Source organism: Xenopus laevis, chromosome 7L (assembly GCF_017654675.1).
Source record: "Xenopus laevis strain J_2021 chromosome 7L, Xenopus_laevis_v10.1, whole genome shotgun sequence".
NCBI classification, from domain to species: domain Eukaryota; kingdom Metazoa; phylum Chordata; class Amphibia; order Anura; family Pipidae; genus Xenopus; species Xenopus laevis.
The window spans coordinates 123,132,249-123,147,351 of record NC_054383.1 but is presented as its reverse complement, the minus strand read 5'-3'; the positions used below and the strand labels follow the sequence as shown (position 1 = coordinate 123,147,351).

General features: G+C 37.5%; 1 protein-coding gene across 1 annotated transcript; it reads right to left on the bottom strand.

The window, feature by feature from the left end:
- Nucleotides 1-6,224: 6,224 nt before the first annotated feature.
- Nucleotides 6,225-10,937, bottom strand: LOC108696785. The gene is made up of 4 exons (XM_018226425.2): nucleotides 10,796-10,937; nucleotides 8,123-8,226; nucleotides 7,587-7,754; nucleotides 6,225-6,873 (listed from the first exon to the last, which is right to left on the bottom strand). Exons 2-4 carry the CDS (start codon nucleotides 8,212-8,214, stop codon nucleotides 6,636-6,638), a joined length of 498 nt encoding a protein of 165 aa, XP_018081914.1. The 5' UTR covers nucleotides 8,215-8,226; nucleotides 10,796-10,937; the 3' UTR covers nucleotides 6,225-6,635.
- Between the last annotated feature and the right edge of the window lie 4,166 nt (nucleotides 10,938-15,103).

The following is a 15,103-nucleotide window of genomic DNA, read 5'->3' as shown; positions in this document are numbered from 1 at the left end:
ACCTCTCAGGTGCTGGTAATAAAGCACAAAGAATGCCAGAGGTTCTTAAAGGATAAGTAAACCTTGGAAATAAGTGAATGTAAAATTGATGAGAGTGCTAGTCTAAGCACTTTTGCAATGTACATTCGTTATTATTTATTGTACAGTTAATATGAAGGGAATTTGTTACAACAGCACCACCTGCTGGTCAGTTTCCCACCAGTTTGACCACCAAGTAGTCAAGGAAGTCGTCGGGAGAATGAAAGCGGCTGCTCTGATGTTCTTCTGCTTAGGAAAAAAATAGAAACCTTTCTCAAATCTTTCCTAAGCAGAAGAACATCACAGCAGCCTCTTTCTTTCTCGTGACAAATTCCTTGATTACTTGGTGGTCAGAAACTGACCAACAGGTGGCACTGTTGTAACACAATTCATTCCTATTAACAGTACATGTATCCCTTAATATCTTGGAATTAAAGAAAAATAAATAATGAATGTACATTGCAAAAGTTCTTAGAATAGCCCTCTCATCCAATTTACATCCACTTATCCCTGTTCTCCAATGTCTCTAAAGGCCTGCCCCGTTAGGACAGAACTCCCCAGCAGACTTTCAAAGGCTGAGGCAAATACTTAATAGACATGGCATGACAAATAGAACATTTTAAATACTATTTCCAGGCCAGGGGAGGTTAATCCAATGGGTCCATAAACATATTAACAACGCTTAGTGATGTAATTTGTGTTGCAAGACTCTCTTGTGTTTTATAACAAATAATGTACCACCTGAGCAAATTAGAAGGGACCTAAGAGTTCCACAACCTGTATAAAAGCACTCTCCTTTGGACTTAAATTACATTTTACAAAAGGAGATACATCATTTACTATAAGTATCCCCCAAATATTAATTCTCCCAGTAGTTTCTGCCAAATTGTTAACATGCAAAATCCCCAAAATATTGGAAAATTTGGAAAAAAAATAATTTTCTTTCACTTCACTTCTTCAAACTCAAACTTCTTCCTTAAACACCATGGATCCATAAACCCTATGGATTTGACTAAACATTATGGATTTGCCTAAATCCTGCAAAAATGACAGGAAATAGATAGAGTCTTGAAGTGGATCCTGTATCCCTGATTATATCATCCAATACCAAGATTAGTTTTAAGCAAACTTAATTAAGGTAATTAACCTTATTAGTATGATTATTATTTTATTTTAGTATGATGATATAGTAGATGATCATGGTCTTCATTTTTTTTATAGTTTTATTATTTACGACTTGGGCGGTAAAAACACTCTAGAAGTTACTACAATGTGCAAAAACAGGCAAAAGTCTGACATTTTTTTTATTACTTTGTACACAGTGTTCTCATGTTGCGCAATGGGCTCAGGCCTCAGCGAGTCAGCGCTCCATTTCAGATTCCATTAAACCTTTACATCTTTTTCCTTATCTTACCATCTTCATTTATTCACACAATCACTATTTTAAAAACTCTACTTACTGTTTGCACTGTTCTCTCTCTTGTTCTTAGGGAAGCGTCTTAAACACAAAGGCACTATTATTAGTTTGCAATTCAATATATATATATATATATATATATATATTTTTTTTTTTTAATACTATTTCATGATAGACCAATATTCAAGCGGCATTAGGATTTCTGCTGTCTCAGTCCAACACTGGGCTGTGGACCTCTGTTCTTCAGTATTTCCTGTAGATGTCCCTGTAATACCATTGAGCAACAACAAAACTCATTCTTTGGATCGGAGTTGGAAGTTTTGAGCATTGTCATTTTAATTATTTTCACTAGTAGCCTATGATCTGTTTTAACAGATATTTATTTTTTAAAAGTTACAGGAATTATTTCCTGTTTTTCTTTTTTGGCAAAGTGCTGTGACTGCTCTGTCCTTGATTCGTTATAGAAATTTTTCTATAAAAAAGGTAAAAGGTAAAATGGCTGGGGGTGCTAAATATGGCACCTCCCCTGTGATTTTATCTTTCCTTCTGCTTTAAGGGTTGTTCACCTTTGAGTTAACTTTAAGTATGATATAGAAAGTGATATTCTGAGACAATTTGCAACTGGTTTTCATTTTTATTATTTGTGATTTTTGAGTTATTTAGCTTTTTATTCGGCAACTCTCCAGTTTGCAATTTCAGCAATTTAGTTGCTAGGGTCCAAATTTCCCAATCAGCCATGCATTTATTTGAATAAGAGAATGTAATATGTATAGGAGAGGACTTGTTTAGATGCATAACAGGCAATTATGTAGGCAAATGAAATTTAAAGTAGTGATGAGCGAAAAATTAGTGAAATGCATTGACATAGATGGGCATCAAAATAATTTTGACGCGCGTCAATTACGATGTCCGCAACTTGCGCCTAATTTGTCCAAATGCATTAAAGTCAATGGACGTCCGAATAATTTTGACGTGCAGCAATTTTTTATGCGCCCGACTATTCTGACGCATGGCAACATTTTTTGGATGCACCAGATTTTTCACCGCCGAATTTTCACAAATTTATTCGCTGGTGGCAAATTTCTTCGCCGGAATTTGCGCCTGGCTAATTTATTCGCCCATCACTACTTTAAAGTAAATGAAGTATTGGAATAGCCATGTTCTTAATTTCTTAAATATCTACATTTCTGTATGTTTTATCAAAACATTTCTAAAATTCTCTTTTTATACTTAATTCAAACCACATAGAAAATAACAGTGCCTAAATTAATGTCTATAATATTTACAGTGGTAGACCCATGTTAAATGTGGTGTAAGTATGTATTTGCTCAGGCCTCTCTGCTACAAACTATTTGAAATTCAAGTTTTGTAAATGTTATAACCCTTCGGGGAACACTTGCACTGATCTGATTCTGGAATTTTTGATCCTCATTGTGCAATATGTACTATTTGTTTTAACATGCTACCCCTCAGTCACTTGCATCTATGTCTAGGACAGCAATAAGAGTTCAAAAGCTGCTTGAGCAGTGAGGATCCAGATGAGTGGAGAACATAAATAGCATTGACCACAAACCCCTGAGATCCTATGATCTTTAATCTCCCCCAAAATCCTGAGTCCCACTATGAAACCCTAAAAGTTTCCAGGTATGCATTGGCTTAACAGTATTCATTGCAGTGTGAAAAGGGGTGAGGAAAATGTATCTATGTTGCAGGCAACAAAAACAGGAAGAACATGGGAGTACAGACAAAAACTTTATTGGCCACTTGAGACATAACAATGCATCAATATATACAAAAATAAACTGTTGACTGTTCTACAAGTAAATATTTCCCAGTTCTAGTGGACACCTATGAAACACTGCTTGGTTGATTATATTTCTAATGATGCTGGACACTAACATGGTGTAAGCCTTTAAACACCTTTATTTCGGTGTATATAGCATACCTTCCAACTAGAGACATAGGCACAAAAAGATATTTGACCATGCCCATTTTATGGCCACCCCCCCCTAAATAACACATCAATTTGACTAAATTTAACAGGTTATGGAAAGTCTGAACATATTTCTGGGGGTTTTAGGGTCAGGTTTTATGTGTTATTACTGTTTTGCTAATAAAGGTGAATTGCCCTTTAAAGGGCACCTGTTGGGCAAAAATATTTTCCCAATCAATGAGCTTCTGACATCACTGCGCATTATGAACAAGTTGCAGCATTCGCTCATTATGCGTATGCTTGTGCCCCAGCATGGCCACTTGAACCAGGAGCTCTCTCCCGGTGCAGGTGTCCTATCGCTCGTGGGGGGCAATTTGCATGCACCTTTGGTTGGGGAAAATATTTTCGCCCCAACAGGTGCCCTTTAAGCTGCAAGTTACAGTTTCCCCAAGAGACTTGCTTATTTTAAATAGTTACAATTATATCTTTGCTTATCTGAAATTGTTACAAATGCATCAAAGTGCAGCAGCCGAGTATTTTGGGCTCTCTTCTGAAAGCTTCTTATTTATTTACTTTTCAGAAACTTCAGAAAGTATCTTTTTCTGGCTGTTCAATGCAGGGGATCAAAGAGAAAGTCGGGACATTTCAGTAACAAGTCGGGACTGCGGGCTGAGCTCTCAAAATTGGGACAGTCCCGTGAAAAACAGGACAGTTGGGAGGTATGATATAGAATGGTAGTAAGTAATCAATATTTCTGTGTATATAGGATGTCAGTAAACATTAATTTGAGGATGATGCAGTAAGGGAGATGCCAGGGTTGTCAAAACAAGTGGATCCAATTTTTCAGTATACCATTGTTTACAGGCTGGGTTATATTGAGATAATGATGATAGCACCATAAGGTCTACAGTCTGCAATGTCCTACTATATTGGCTCTCACAGTTGTCCATAGGCCTCACCAAGAGGACTTTCGTTATTTATTCGTTCAACAGCACAAGAGGAAGTGAGCTACTGTTGTACTGTTATGGATATTTATTTTTTTTAAAAAAATTAGTTTTTAGTTCTTTTTTTCTCTCTAATGTTTTTGAACCTTATGAACTCTAATATAAAACATTAGTTCAAATATCTTATCCTAAAAATATAGGATCTAATTTCTAACTAACTTAGTTACAAATACATCATTGCCTGGAGGTAAATTGCAGCTTTTCTTCACACTAGGGGGCACATTTACAAAGCTCGAGTGAAGGATTCGAATTAAAAAAACTTTGAATTTCGAAGTGTTTTTTGGGCTACTTCGACCATCGAATGGGCTACTTCGACCTTCGACTACGACTACGAATCGAACGATTCGAACTAAAAATCGTTCGACTATTCGACCATTCGATAGTCGAAGTACTGTCTCTTTAAGAAAAACTTCGACCCCCTAGTTCGGCAGCTAAAAGCTACCGAACTCAATGTTAGCCTATGGGGAAGGTCCCCATAGGCTTGCCTGTGTTTTTTTGATCGAAGGATATTCCTTCGATCGTTGGATTAAAATCCTTCGAATCGTTCGATTCGAAGGATTTAATCGAACGAATAATCCTTCGATCGTTCGATCGTAGGATTAGCGCTAAATCGTTCGACTTCGATATTCGAAGTCGAACGATTTTAGTTCCTAGTCGAATATCGAGGGTTAATTAACCCTCGATATTCGACCCTTAGTAAATCTGCCCCTTAGAATTCGTCCAAAAACAGCTACAGGTATAGGATCAATTATCTGGAAACCTGTTATCCAGAGAGCTCTGAATTACAGGAAAGCCATCTCCACTAATTATTCAAATTTTAAAGAATGACCCCCTTTTTGTCTGTAATAATAAAACAGTATCTTGTGCTTGTCTCCAACTAAGATATAATTAATCCTTAGTGGAGGCAAAACCAGCCTATTGGGTTTATTTGTTTACATGATTTTCTAGTAGACTTAAGGTATGAAGATCCGTTATCCGGAAAACCCCAGGTCCCGATCATTCCAGATATCAGGTCCCATACCAATACAGCAGCTTGATAACCCCATGCACCATATGGAAAAATGACACGCAAAACCATTTTGTATGTAGAAATCTTTTTACTCTGTGGACATATCTTGTAGGTCTGTAACCATTTGGTCTTCACATTGGTCTTTCTTCCAATACAATCTATAACACCCCCAATCAATAATATAACTTAGAAATGATTCTTAAATATACAAATAACTTTAAAATCTATAAATACAAGTATGCATTTATTTACATTAATATTTTATATATCATATTTACAATCTGAACTACCCTGAACGTGTCAGGGAGGAGGAGAAACAAGCATATAATGCAGTTTACCTGTTTCTCTTAGGAAGAAGGAATGTTTTTAAGGAGCTAAACCCCTTTGTGCTTCTGACCAAGTAAACAACACAGGTCAGAAGTTGGCCAACTAGTGAATATTTGGCTACCCAGGTGGTGGGGCAGATTACATTTAAGACCCTGTGCAGACCTATCTGGAGAGGGCAATTGGGTTGGCCCAGTCTTGGCCCTGTACCGGGTCAAATAAACTGAGTCACCTGACAATACTTAGCTAGAAAAGGTGGGCCTTGGCAATGCAGGAATAGACACATTTAAGGGGAAAACATTAGTTTGTATTAGGTGCATTTTATACATTTTCTCCTTGCATGTCCACCTTTAGGGATATTTTGACACAAGCTTGGCTGCAACCCTGATTCTGGGGGTAGGTGGGTAATTCTATAACAGCTGGAGAGCTGCAGGTCAACCAGCCCTGCTTTAGAATCCCAAGTGCAGAATTGCTCCCTTTTTTGACATCCCATTATTTTCAGAGATTGTAGTCATGTCATCTGCAAAAAGCAAAGCATTTAATTTCATTCTAAATATCATGTGGAGATGTTATTTTTGGCACACTGAGTTACACAGTAGATTACAAGCAGGTTATCTCACTACAGCTTGATATGATACTCCTAATTATAGTAGTTTCACAAAGCATGGAAATGGAGAATACAGCTCGGCTCTTTAAAAGTAAGTCAGTGACGAGATCTTTCTACTAAAAGTTTCACTACACACTCATCTCCTGCTTCTGAGACTAGTCGCTTGCAGTATGACCACCCAGGAGACCGTGCCCGAGGCAGGGTTTTGGTTTTACTCCACAGGAAGTCCTAAACACCACAAATTCTGCTCTACTTATTGTTAGATTCCATGCTGCGTTATTCTTGGTTTTGTGGAGTAAGCGTAATGGTCCACAAAATGCTTCTTATGTGGCCAGTAATATCCCTGGTAAGTCCGTTCTCTTTTTATTCTGTAGCAATGACCGGCGTCTCCTGCCATATCCCAAAGGATCCTTGGTATCTCTGTTGGAGCCCTCTTTATAGCTATTGTTTCCGAGGCGGTATATCATGCTGGCCAAGTTCTGTATCTGACAAGTGCCCAGGTGGCAGCCCCGCATGGATATAGTTGAGATATAACGCTTTTCTCTAGGATGAAGACGGGAGCTGGAGAAGACAAATTAAATATACGTTCATGAAGGCTGTCTCTTATAGACTCCATTTTATTTAAATAATTCATATATTTAAAAATGATTTCCTTATTCTCAGTTATAATAAAACAGTAGCTTGAACTTGCTCCTAAGTAAGATATAATTAATCCTTATTGACGGCAAAACAACTCTAGTGGGTTTAATTCATGTTTAAATGATTTTTAGTAGCCTTATGGCAGTGCTGTTCAACTGGTGGCCCATGGGACGCATCCAGCCAACAACCCCAACCCTATACTTAAAAAAACCCTACCCCCCTGCCCCTAATGTTTTACTTACCCTCGGTGCAGATTCAGGCATAGGAGTTCATGGGCGCCATCTTCTTCTCTTCGGAAATCTTCGGAATGAGACCGGCATGTCGCTGCATGCACAGTTGGAGCAATTTACTGTTTTGCAACAACTGCGCATGCGCCGAAACTCATGAAAATTGCAGATGCGCCAATCTCATTACGAAGATTGCGCCTGTGAACTCCAATGCCTGAATCTGCACCAAGGGGTAAGTAAAACGTTAGGGGCATTTGCCCATTAGGCTGGAACGATGGGGGTCTATGTAGGGTAGGGCGGTAGGGATTTTTAAGTTTAGGGTTGAATTCTCCTTTAGTACCCACAATATAGTGGAAATAACCAGTAAAATACAGTAAGCGACAATATCACAACAAATATATTCTGTACCTTATATGAGTATCCATATTGTTTATGGAATTGTCTCTTGGCTTAATTTCCTTATTAAACTCTGTGGATATATGACCATCCGCAACTTGTCTCTCTGTCCCGCCTGACTGCTGCCTTCCAAGATCTCTTATTTTGTCCAGGAATGATACAACCGGTGGAGGCATCCGTCTGTACAAAATTGCAAAGAAAAAAAAAGTTAGCATTAATTCTGTAGATCAGTGACCCCCAAACAGTGCCTTATGAGCAACATGTTGCTCACCAATCCCTTGGATGTTGCTCCCAGTAGCCTGAAAGCAGGTGCTTATTTTTGAATTCTTGGTTTTGAGACAAGTTTTGGGTTGTATAAAAACCATGTGTACTGCCAAACAGAGCCTCCTGTAGTCTGCCAGTCCACATAGGGTCTGCCAAATGGCCAATTACACCACTTGTTTTGCACCAACCAGAAACATCTTTCATGCTTTCGTTGCTCCTCTGCTTTAGATTTAAAAAGTGGGAGTATTTTCATTTAGGGGTATGGGAATCTGTAACGGGTTTACCTGTCTCTGTTGTCGATCCAGAGAGCATTACAGAGATTGAGGCTGATTGTCATCACAAGCAAAGGCAACACGAGACCTCCATGTGCAACCATGACTCACAAAATCTGGAACGGAAAGCAAAGGGAAAAATAAATACACTAATTAGAGTTTTCCCAGCGTTGCAATTATACAATGAGAGAGCAGCATCCTCTGAGGGGTCTACAGTTACATTGTTAGCATCAGATGCCTGCTAAAGGCTTGGACAATGGGCAGTGCAGAGGATGGTGTTACAGCTCCACGTAGTTAAGTTCCTGAGGAAATTATGAATGAACAATAAGAGATGAAGACAGTATCTCCAATTATACAGCCTGAAGGTATCAATTTATAATCCAAACACCTTAATCCATTAATGAGCACAACGGTTACCGCCGAGAGCCTTTCACCTAGATAATTCCTGTTCCTTAGTTTAATGACTTTCCTTGGAATCCACATTAAAACTGGCTAATGCCATAGAATTACATTTCTCATTATTTATAGAAGCGTTTATATGGGAAGTAGGCTTTCTATGGGTTTATAAAATGGTTTTATATTCTACATTATTTTTTGTAAAATATTATTTTTGTATTTAATGTATTTGTTTAGTTAGATGTATTCTTTTTTACATTTTGTACAATATTTTCACATTTATTGGGGAGGGGGCTATAACATAGCTTATACAGGTATGGAATCTGTTATCTGGAAACCTGTTATCCAGAAAGCTCAGAGTCATGAAAAGGCCGTCTCCCATAGATTCCATTATATCCAAATAATTCAGATTTCTAAGAATTGTTCCATTTTTTTTAGTAATAAAACAGTACCTTAAACTTGTTTCAAACGAAGATATAATTAGTCTTTAATGGAAACAAAACCAGCCTATAGGGTTTATTCAATGTTTACATGATTTTTTAGTAGAGTTAAGGTATAAAGATCCAAATAACAGAAAGATCCATAATCCGGAAACCTCAGGTCCCAAGCATTCTGGATAACTGGTCCCATATCTGTATTTAACGTGGGTGCATTTTTACATTTTGTAAAGTGTCTGATCAGTTGCAGCCTAATTTCATATTTTGTTCCCTATTGTTGGGGGCAGATTTATCAAGGGTTGAATTTCGAATTTGAAAAACTTCGAAATTCGAATAACTTCGAAACCATAATTAAATTGAAGGTTTTCTTGGCCGAATAGGTCAGTTTTTTAACGAATATGTCAGTTTTTGATCAAATTCGAATCGTATGAATCAAAGTAATATCGCATTCGATTGAATTTGATTCAAAGTTTTTCCCAAATTTTTTTTTGAGTTTTCAAAGTCCACCAATTGACTTCATATAGGTTCTAGGAGGTCCCCCATAGGCTAAAACAGCAATTCGGCAAGTTTTAGATGGTCGAAGTCGACTTTTTAAAGAGATTTCGAAATTTGAATTTTCCATTTTTTTTCATATTCAAATTTTTTCCATTTGAATTTTCACTTTGACCTTTTATAAATCTGCCCCTTAGAGTTAACACCCCATATATACCGATACTGATACTTTTATGGTCTTACAGGTGTCCTCCACATAAAAGAATTTTTTCCAAAAAAAAAATTGTCTAAGCAACTTTCCAGTATACATTTTCAAGTAATTTGTAAATGTATCTGCCACTGAAAGCAATATTTGTCTCACAGTTTACATTCTCTGCACTCCTGGCTGTGACTCCTGACACATTGTAGTAAAAGCCTGCTTGCACTATTCTATGCACACACATTTGGCTCAGGACTGGTTCTATTCCAGAGCAGTCACGCTGCAACCCCCCTATTAAATTGCATCAGAAAATGCCTCTCGTTACAGCAGAATCAGCAAGCCTCTACCCGCCGCTGAGAGATTTACAATGAGTTGTGGTTAAGGTGTGTGTGTGTCCTAATGGGGCCGTACTCCGGCTGCTTCATTAGTTCCAAAGAGCCAAAGCTATGCAATTATTGGGCTAAATCTTTAAATTTAAATCTATACATTTGAATTAAAATGAAACACAGAACACAGAATCTTAACCACTTGGGCAGATCTCGGCAGAAAAATGATTTTAAATTCTTCACATCACTGTTTTATATTTATATATTGAAATAGATTTTTGGTTGCAACGGTCAGCAAAGATAAATACATTAATAAGCTTATCGTTTCGACAAAACTTTGTAGGAAAGCGCCTTTTAGCTGATTTTTTTGTAATATGCAAGATATCCGCATTTGTCATGTAATATTCTGCCATCTACCTAAGGCTTAAGAAAATTACAAATATTTAATATATATATATATATATATATATATATATATATATATATATCAAAACAGGGGGGTTGTGGGAGCACTCTAAAGGCTTTAAAGTATATATATATAAGTATAATAAATGCTATTGCATATGTACCCAAAACAGGGGTTATTTTGTTACAAAGTTATGATCATAAAATTGATAAGCCACCATACCACGTCAAGGTAAACCCCGAATGGCGGTCCCTAACTTGTTTTATTTTATTTTTTATGTGCATTCTAACCCTCAGTGAAAAAACAACGTTCAACGGACATTGATTACAGGTAATGCTAGAATGCACATAAAAAATAAAATAAAACAAGTATATATATATATATATATATATATATATATATATAATAGAAATAATTTGCGCCCCTTACCTTCTGGAATCTTTAAACAAATCCTTAGAATCCCCAAGTCCTAAGCACAGTAGTTGGACAAGTAGCTGCTGGTGGCAGGATCTGTTCCCTTTTGCTAGCAGCTGTGCTGCAGTCTCTTTTATATCTTGCCTGACGTCTGACCTGGTGAAAGGAAGAAGGAGAGGAGGGCACGTGCTTGGTGATGTCAGACCCACGGGGGCATAAACAAATGACTCACATTTACTGTAGGAGTGCATTGTTTGGAGCATGTTAATGCATATTTGTCAGCCCCGAGCCTTGCTAGCTGTTCACATGCAATTTTACGTATTCATGAAGGCAAATGCAGCCTTGATAAGTTTTGTGTTGGTAATCTTGTAGGTATGAACCCAGCACAGGCTGCCCAACGGCAATAGGTGTGCAGCAACAGGCTGCTTCATTCTACTTATGCAGAAACAAACGAGAAAATGTATTTGCTAATGAAAGGGTTACAGTCATTTGGAAGTGGCAGAATATGGTGCGGGTGCAAGTGTAAAATCACCTTAGGACCCATAGACGAAGGTTTGTTACTCTACACTTTGCGCTGAATCAAAAATCAAGTCCAATGTGCATAGTGCATCACTGCAGGGAAAGGGTGAACTAAAGAATAAAATAGAATAATCCTAGAAATGCTGTGTTATCGTCGCCAATTTGTTATGTTTTGAGTAGAGTATAACAGTGCTTTATTAGCAGCCATTACACAACAGTAAACTCTAACAGCACAAGCTGTATAGAAAGTGTGCACAGTATAAGTCTTGAGCACAGTGACATATAAAGGTCATTTGTAAAAACATTACATATTGTACTTTGTATACTAAACATAAACATGAACTTAATGCACCAGAAGCCTGATCAAACAGATAATTTATGCTTTCAAAGTTGGCCGCAGGGGGTCACCATCTTGTAACTATGTTAAACATCTTTGCAAGACCAAGACCCTGCACATGCTCAGTGTGGTCTGGGCTTCAGTTGGGAGGGTATCGTCATAAATTACCAAACCACACAAGTCAAATCATTTCTGCCAGAAGCCGATACAGCAAGACTGATTAATAATTAGAATATACAGACTGCACTGGGTCTGTGGATACAAATCTCTACACTGTCGCCGGCTGCTCTACAGGGAAACAAACAACCAAAGCTGCTCGAGTTCTGGGAAGTAAAGTTCCCCCCTGCCGATTGTTTCCCTGCAGAGCAGTTTGGGGTCGTCGTTTCCTATCTGTAGCAATCAGAGCAAGTAAAACGAAGAGGGAATTTCACTGTACACAGTCATGTTTCTTATAAAAACAGTACACATTTTTTAATTAAAGTAAATTGGAGTTAGATTTTTTTTTCATTAAAGAAAGTAAAAATGGGATTTTATTTTTTTGAATTTACATCCCCTTTAATGGTTACCACAGGCAGGAATTAAATCCAGGTAACCCCTATGACTTGCACCCTCAGACACCTAGGGGGTTATTTATCAAAGGTCGAGTTGTGTTTTCCAAAAAATTTTAAGTTTTCTGAGGTCCAAAACTCGAATTTTCGGGTTAAAAGAATACACAAATTTTTCGACTTTTTGTAAAAAAAATCGACTTATTTGAGATTTATTACATCCAAAGCTGGAAATAGTTCAAATCCAAAAATACTAAGCTAAAACATGTTGAGGTCATGTAGAAGTCAATGGCAGAGGTCAATGGCAATGGCAGAGGTTCAACCATTTGAAGATGACAATAGCCTTCATGATGTTCAAGTTTTTTTCAGTGGTTTTAGCTTGAAAACTTGATTAATTCGAGCAATTAAAGTTTTTTCCTGCTGAAAACTCGATTAATTTGAGTTTTCAGGTTGTTCAACCCGAATTCAACTGATTTGGGTTTTTTCCATTCAAGTTTTTTTTTTAAATGAGAAAAAAATCAAGTTTGGGCGTTCGTTTGAGGTATAAAAACCTCACAAGACTCTAAAATCCGACCTTTGATAAATAACCCCACTAGAAAATGTGTAATAAATGTATCTTGCAAAGTTGCTTAGCATTTTTTTTCTGTTATTAGACAAATGTTTATTTTGGGGCTGCCTTGCCATTTAAAGGGGAGGTTCACCTTTAAGTAAACTTTTAGTATGTTATAAAATAGCTAATTCTAAGCAACTTTTTAACTAGCCTTCATTTTTTTCCTTTTTTTCTAGTTTTTGAATTATTTGCCTTTTTCTTCTGACTCTTTCCAGCTTTCAAATGGGGGTCACTGACCCCATCTAAAAACAAATGCTCTGTGAGGCTACACATTGTTATTGCTGCGTTTTATGACTCAACTTTCTATTCAGGCCTCTCCTATTCATATTCCAGTCTCTTATTTAAAGGAAAACTATACCCCCAAAATGAATACTTAAGCAACAGATAGTTTATATCAAATTGAATGACATATTAAAGAATCTTACCAAACTGGAATATATATTTACATAAATATTGCCCTTTTACATCTTTTGCCTTGAACCACCATTTTGTGACTCTATCTGTGCTGCCTCAGAGATCACCTGACCAGAAATACTACAACACTTGCCAAGGGGCCGATTCATGAAGCTCGAGTGAAGGATTCGAAGTAAAAAAACTTCGAATTTCGAAGTGTTTTTTGGGCTACTTCGACCATCGAATGGGCTACTTCGACCTTCGACTACGACTACGAATCAAAGGATTCAAACTAAAAATCGTTCGACTATTCGACCATTCGATAGTCGAAGTACTGCCTCTTTAAAAAAAACTTCCACCCCCTACTTCGGCAGCTAAAAGCTACCGAAGTCAATGTTAGCCTATGGGGAAGGTCCCCATAGGCTTGCCTAAGTTTTTTTGATCGAAGGATATTCCTTCGATCGTTGGATTAAAATCCTTCGAATTGTTCGATTCGAAGGATTTAATCGTTCGATCGAAGGAATAATCCTTCGATCGTTCGATCGCAGCATTTGCGCTAAATCCTTCGACTTCGATATTCGAAGTCGAAGGATTTTAGTTCCTAGTCGAATATCGAGGGTTAATTAACCCTCGATATTCGACCCTTCATACATCTGCCCCTAACTGTAACAGGAAGAAGTGAGGAAGCAAAAGGCAGAACTCTGTCTGTTAATTGGCTCATGTGACCTTACATGTGGTTTGTATGTGTGCACAGTGAATCTTACGATCTCAGGGGACGGCCCTTATTTTTTTAAAATGGCAATTTTCTATTTATGATTACCCAATGGCACATACTACTAAAAAAGTATATTATTATGATAATGGTTAATTTACATGAAGCAGGGTTTTACACATGAGCTGTTTTACTCAGTATCTTTTAATAGAGACCTACATTGTTTGGGGGGTATAGTTTTCCTTTAAAGCAAGGAATGGTTGCTAGGATAAAATGCGACCAGATTGCTGAAATTGCAAACTCGAGGGCTGCTGAATAAAAAGCTAAATAACTCAAAAACCACACATAATAAAAAATTAAACCCAATTGCAAATTGTCTCGAGATATCACTCTCTAGATTATACTAAAAGTTAATTTAAAGGCGAACAACCCCTTTAAACTGACCCTACTTTCAGGTAAGGGTTATTTATGGATTACAACTAATGTATTGTAGTTCCTCACAACTAAAGCCAGGGGAATGGAAGGCTAACTTCAGGGAGGAGTTTGAGTCCTTAGGATGCCACCATTGTAACTATGATCACTGCCTATGCTAAGGTACATGCATGGTGTCTGTTGTTCAACAAGCAGAGGAAGGAGGGTTGTTAAGATTCAACCCACAGAAATTCTTTAACCACTGTACTTATATTGTAATACAGAGTGCTTGGGCCAAACAAGCGGGCAAATTCGCCCATCCCTAGTTCAGCAGATGAGATCAGTTTTGATTTTGCCAAAGCATTTGAGTTCTATATAAAGGTTTCAAAACTACGGTCTCTTGGTCTTGGGGGGGGGAGTGTTAATTATACAAGGGTGGAGAACAGGCAAAAGGATCGTGCAGAGAAAGTAGCTATGAATGGTATGTACACTCTGATTGGAGTTGGGTGTAAGTAATTTGTTACAGGGTTCTGTATTGCCATGGAAAAAAGAACAAAGGAGCCGATGTACAAACAGAGGTGTTGAAATATATTTGCCAATAGCAAAAAACCTGCAATTCATTTTGAAATATGGCTATGCCTACATATCTTTGATACGAAACTTGTCAGGACTTTGATGTTTTTAAACGATTGAAATAAATCCGTCTTTTTATGCAACAAGTGGCGTACAGAGTGCTTGCTGATTTATTCTTCAATTACAAGTATGGGACCTGTTATCCAGAATGCTCGGGACCTGG

Excerpts from the sequence above, each read along its gene's own strand:
- LOC108696785 (XM_018226425.2), bottom strand. The coding sequence starts at position 8,214 with ATGGTTGCACATGGAGGTCTCGTGTTGCCTTTGCTTGTGATGACAATC. Across the intron at positions 7,755-8,122 it reads TGGATCGACAACAGAGACAG|ACGGATGCCTCCACCGGTTG; the intron begins GTAAACCCGTTA and ends AATTTTGTACAG. Across the intron at positions 6,874-7,586 it reads AATATGGATACTCATATAAG|CTCCCGTCTTCATCCTAGAG; the intron begins GTACAGAATATA and ends TGTCTTCTCCAG.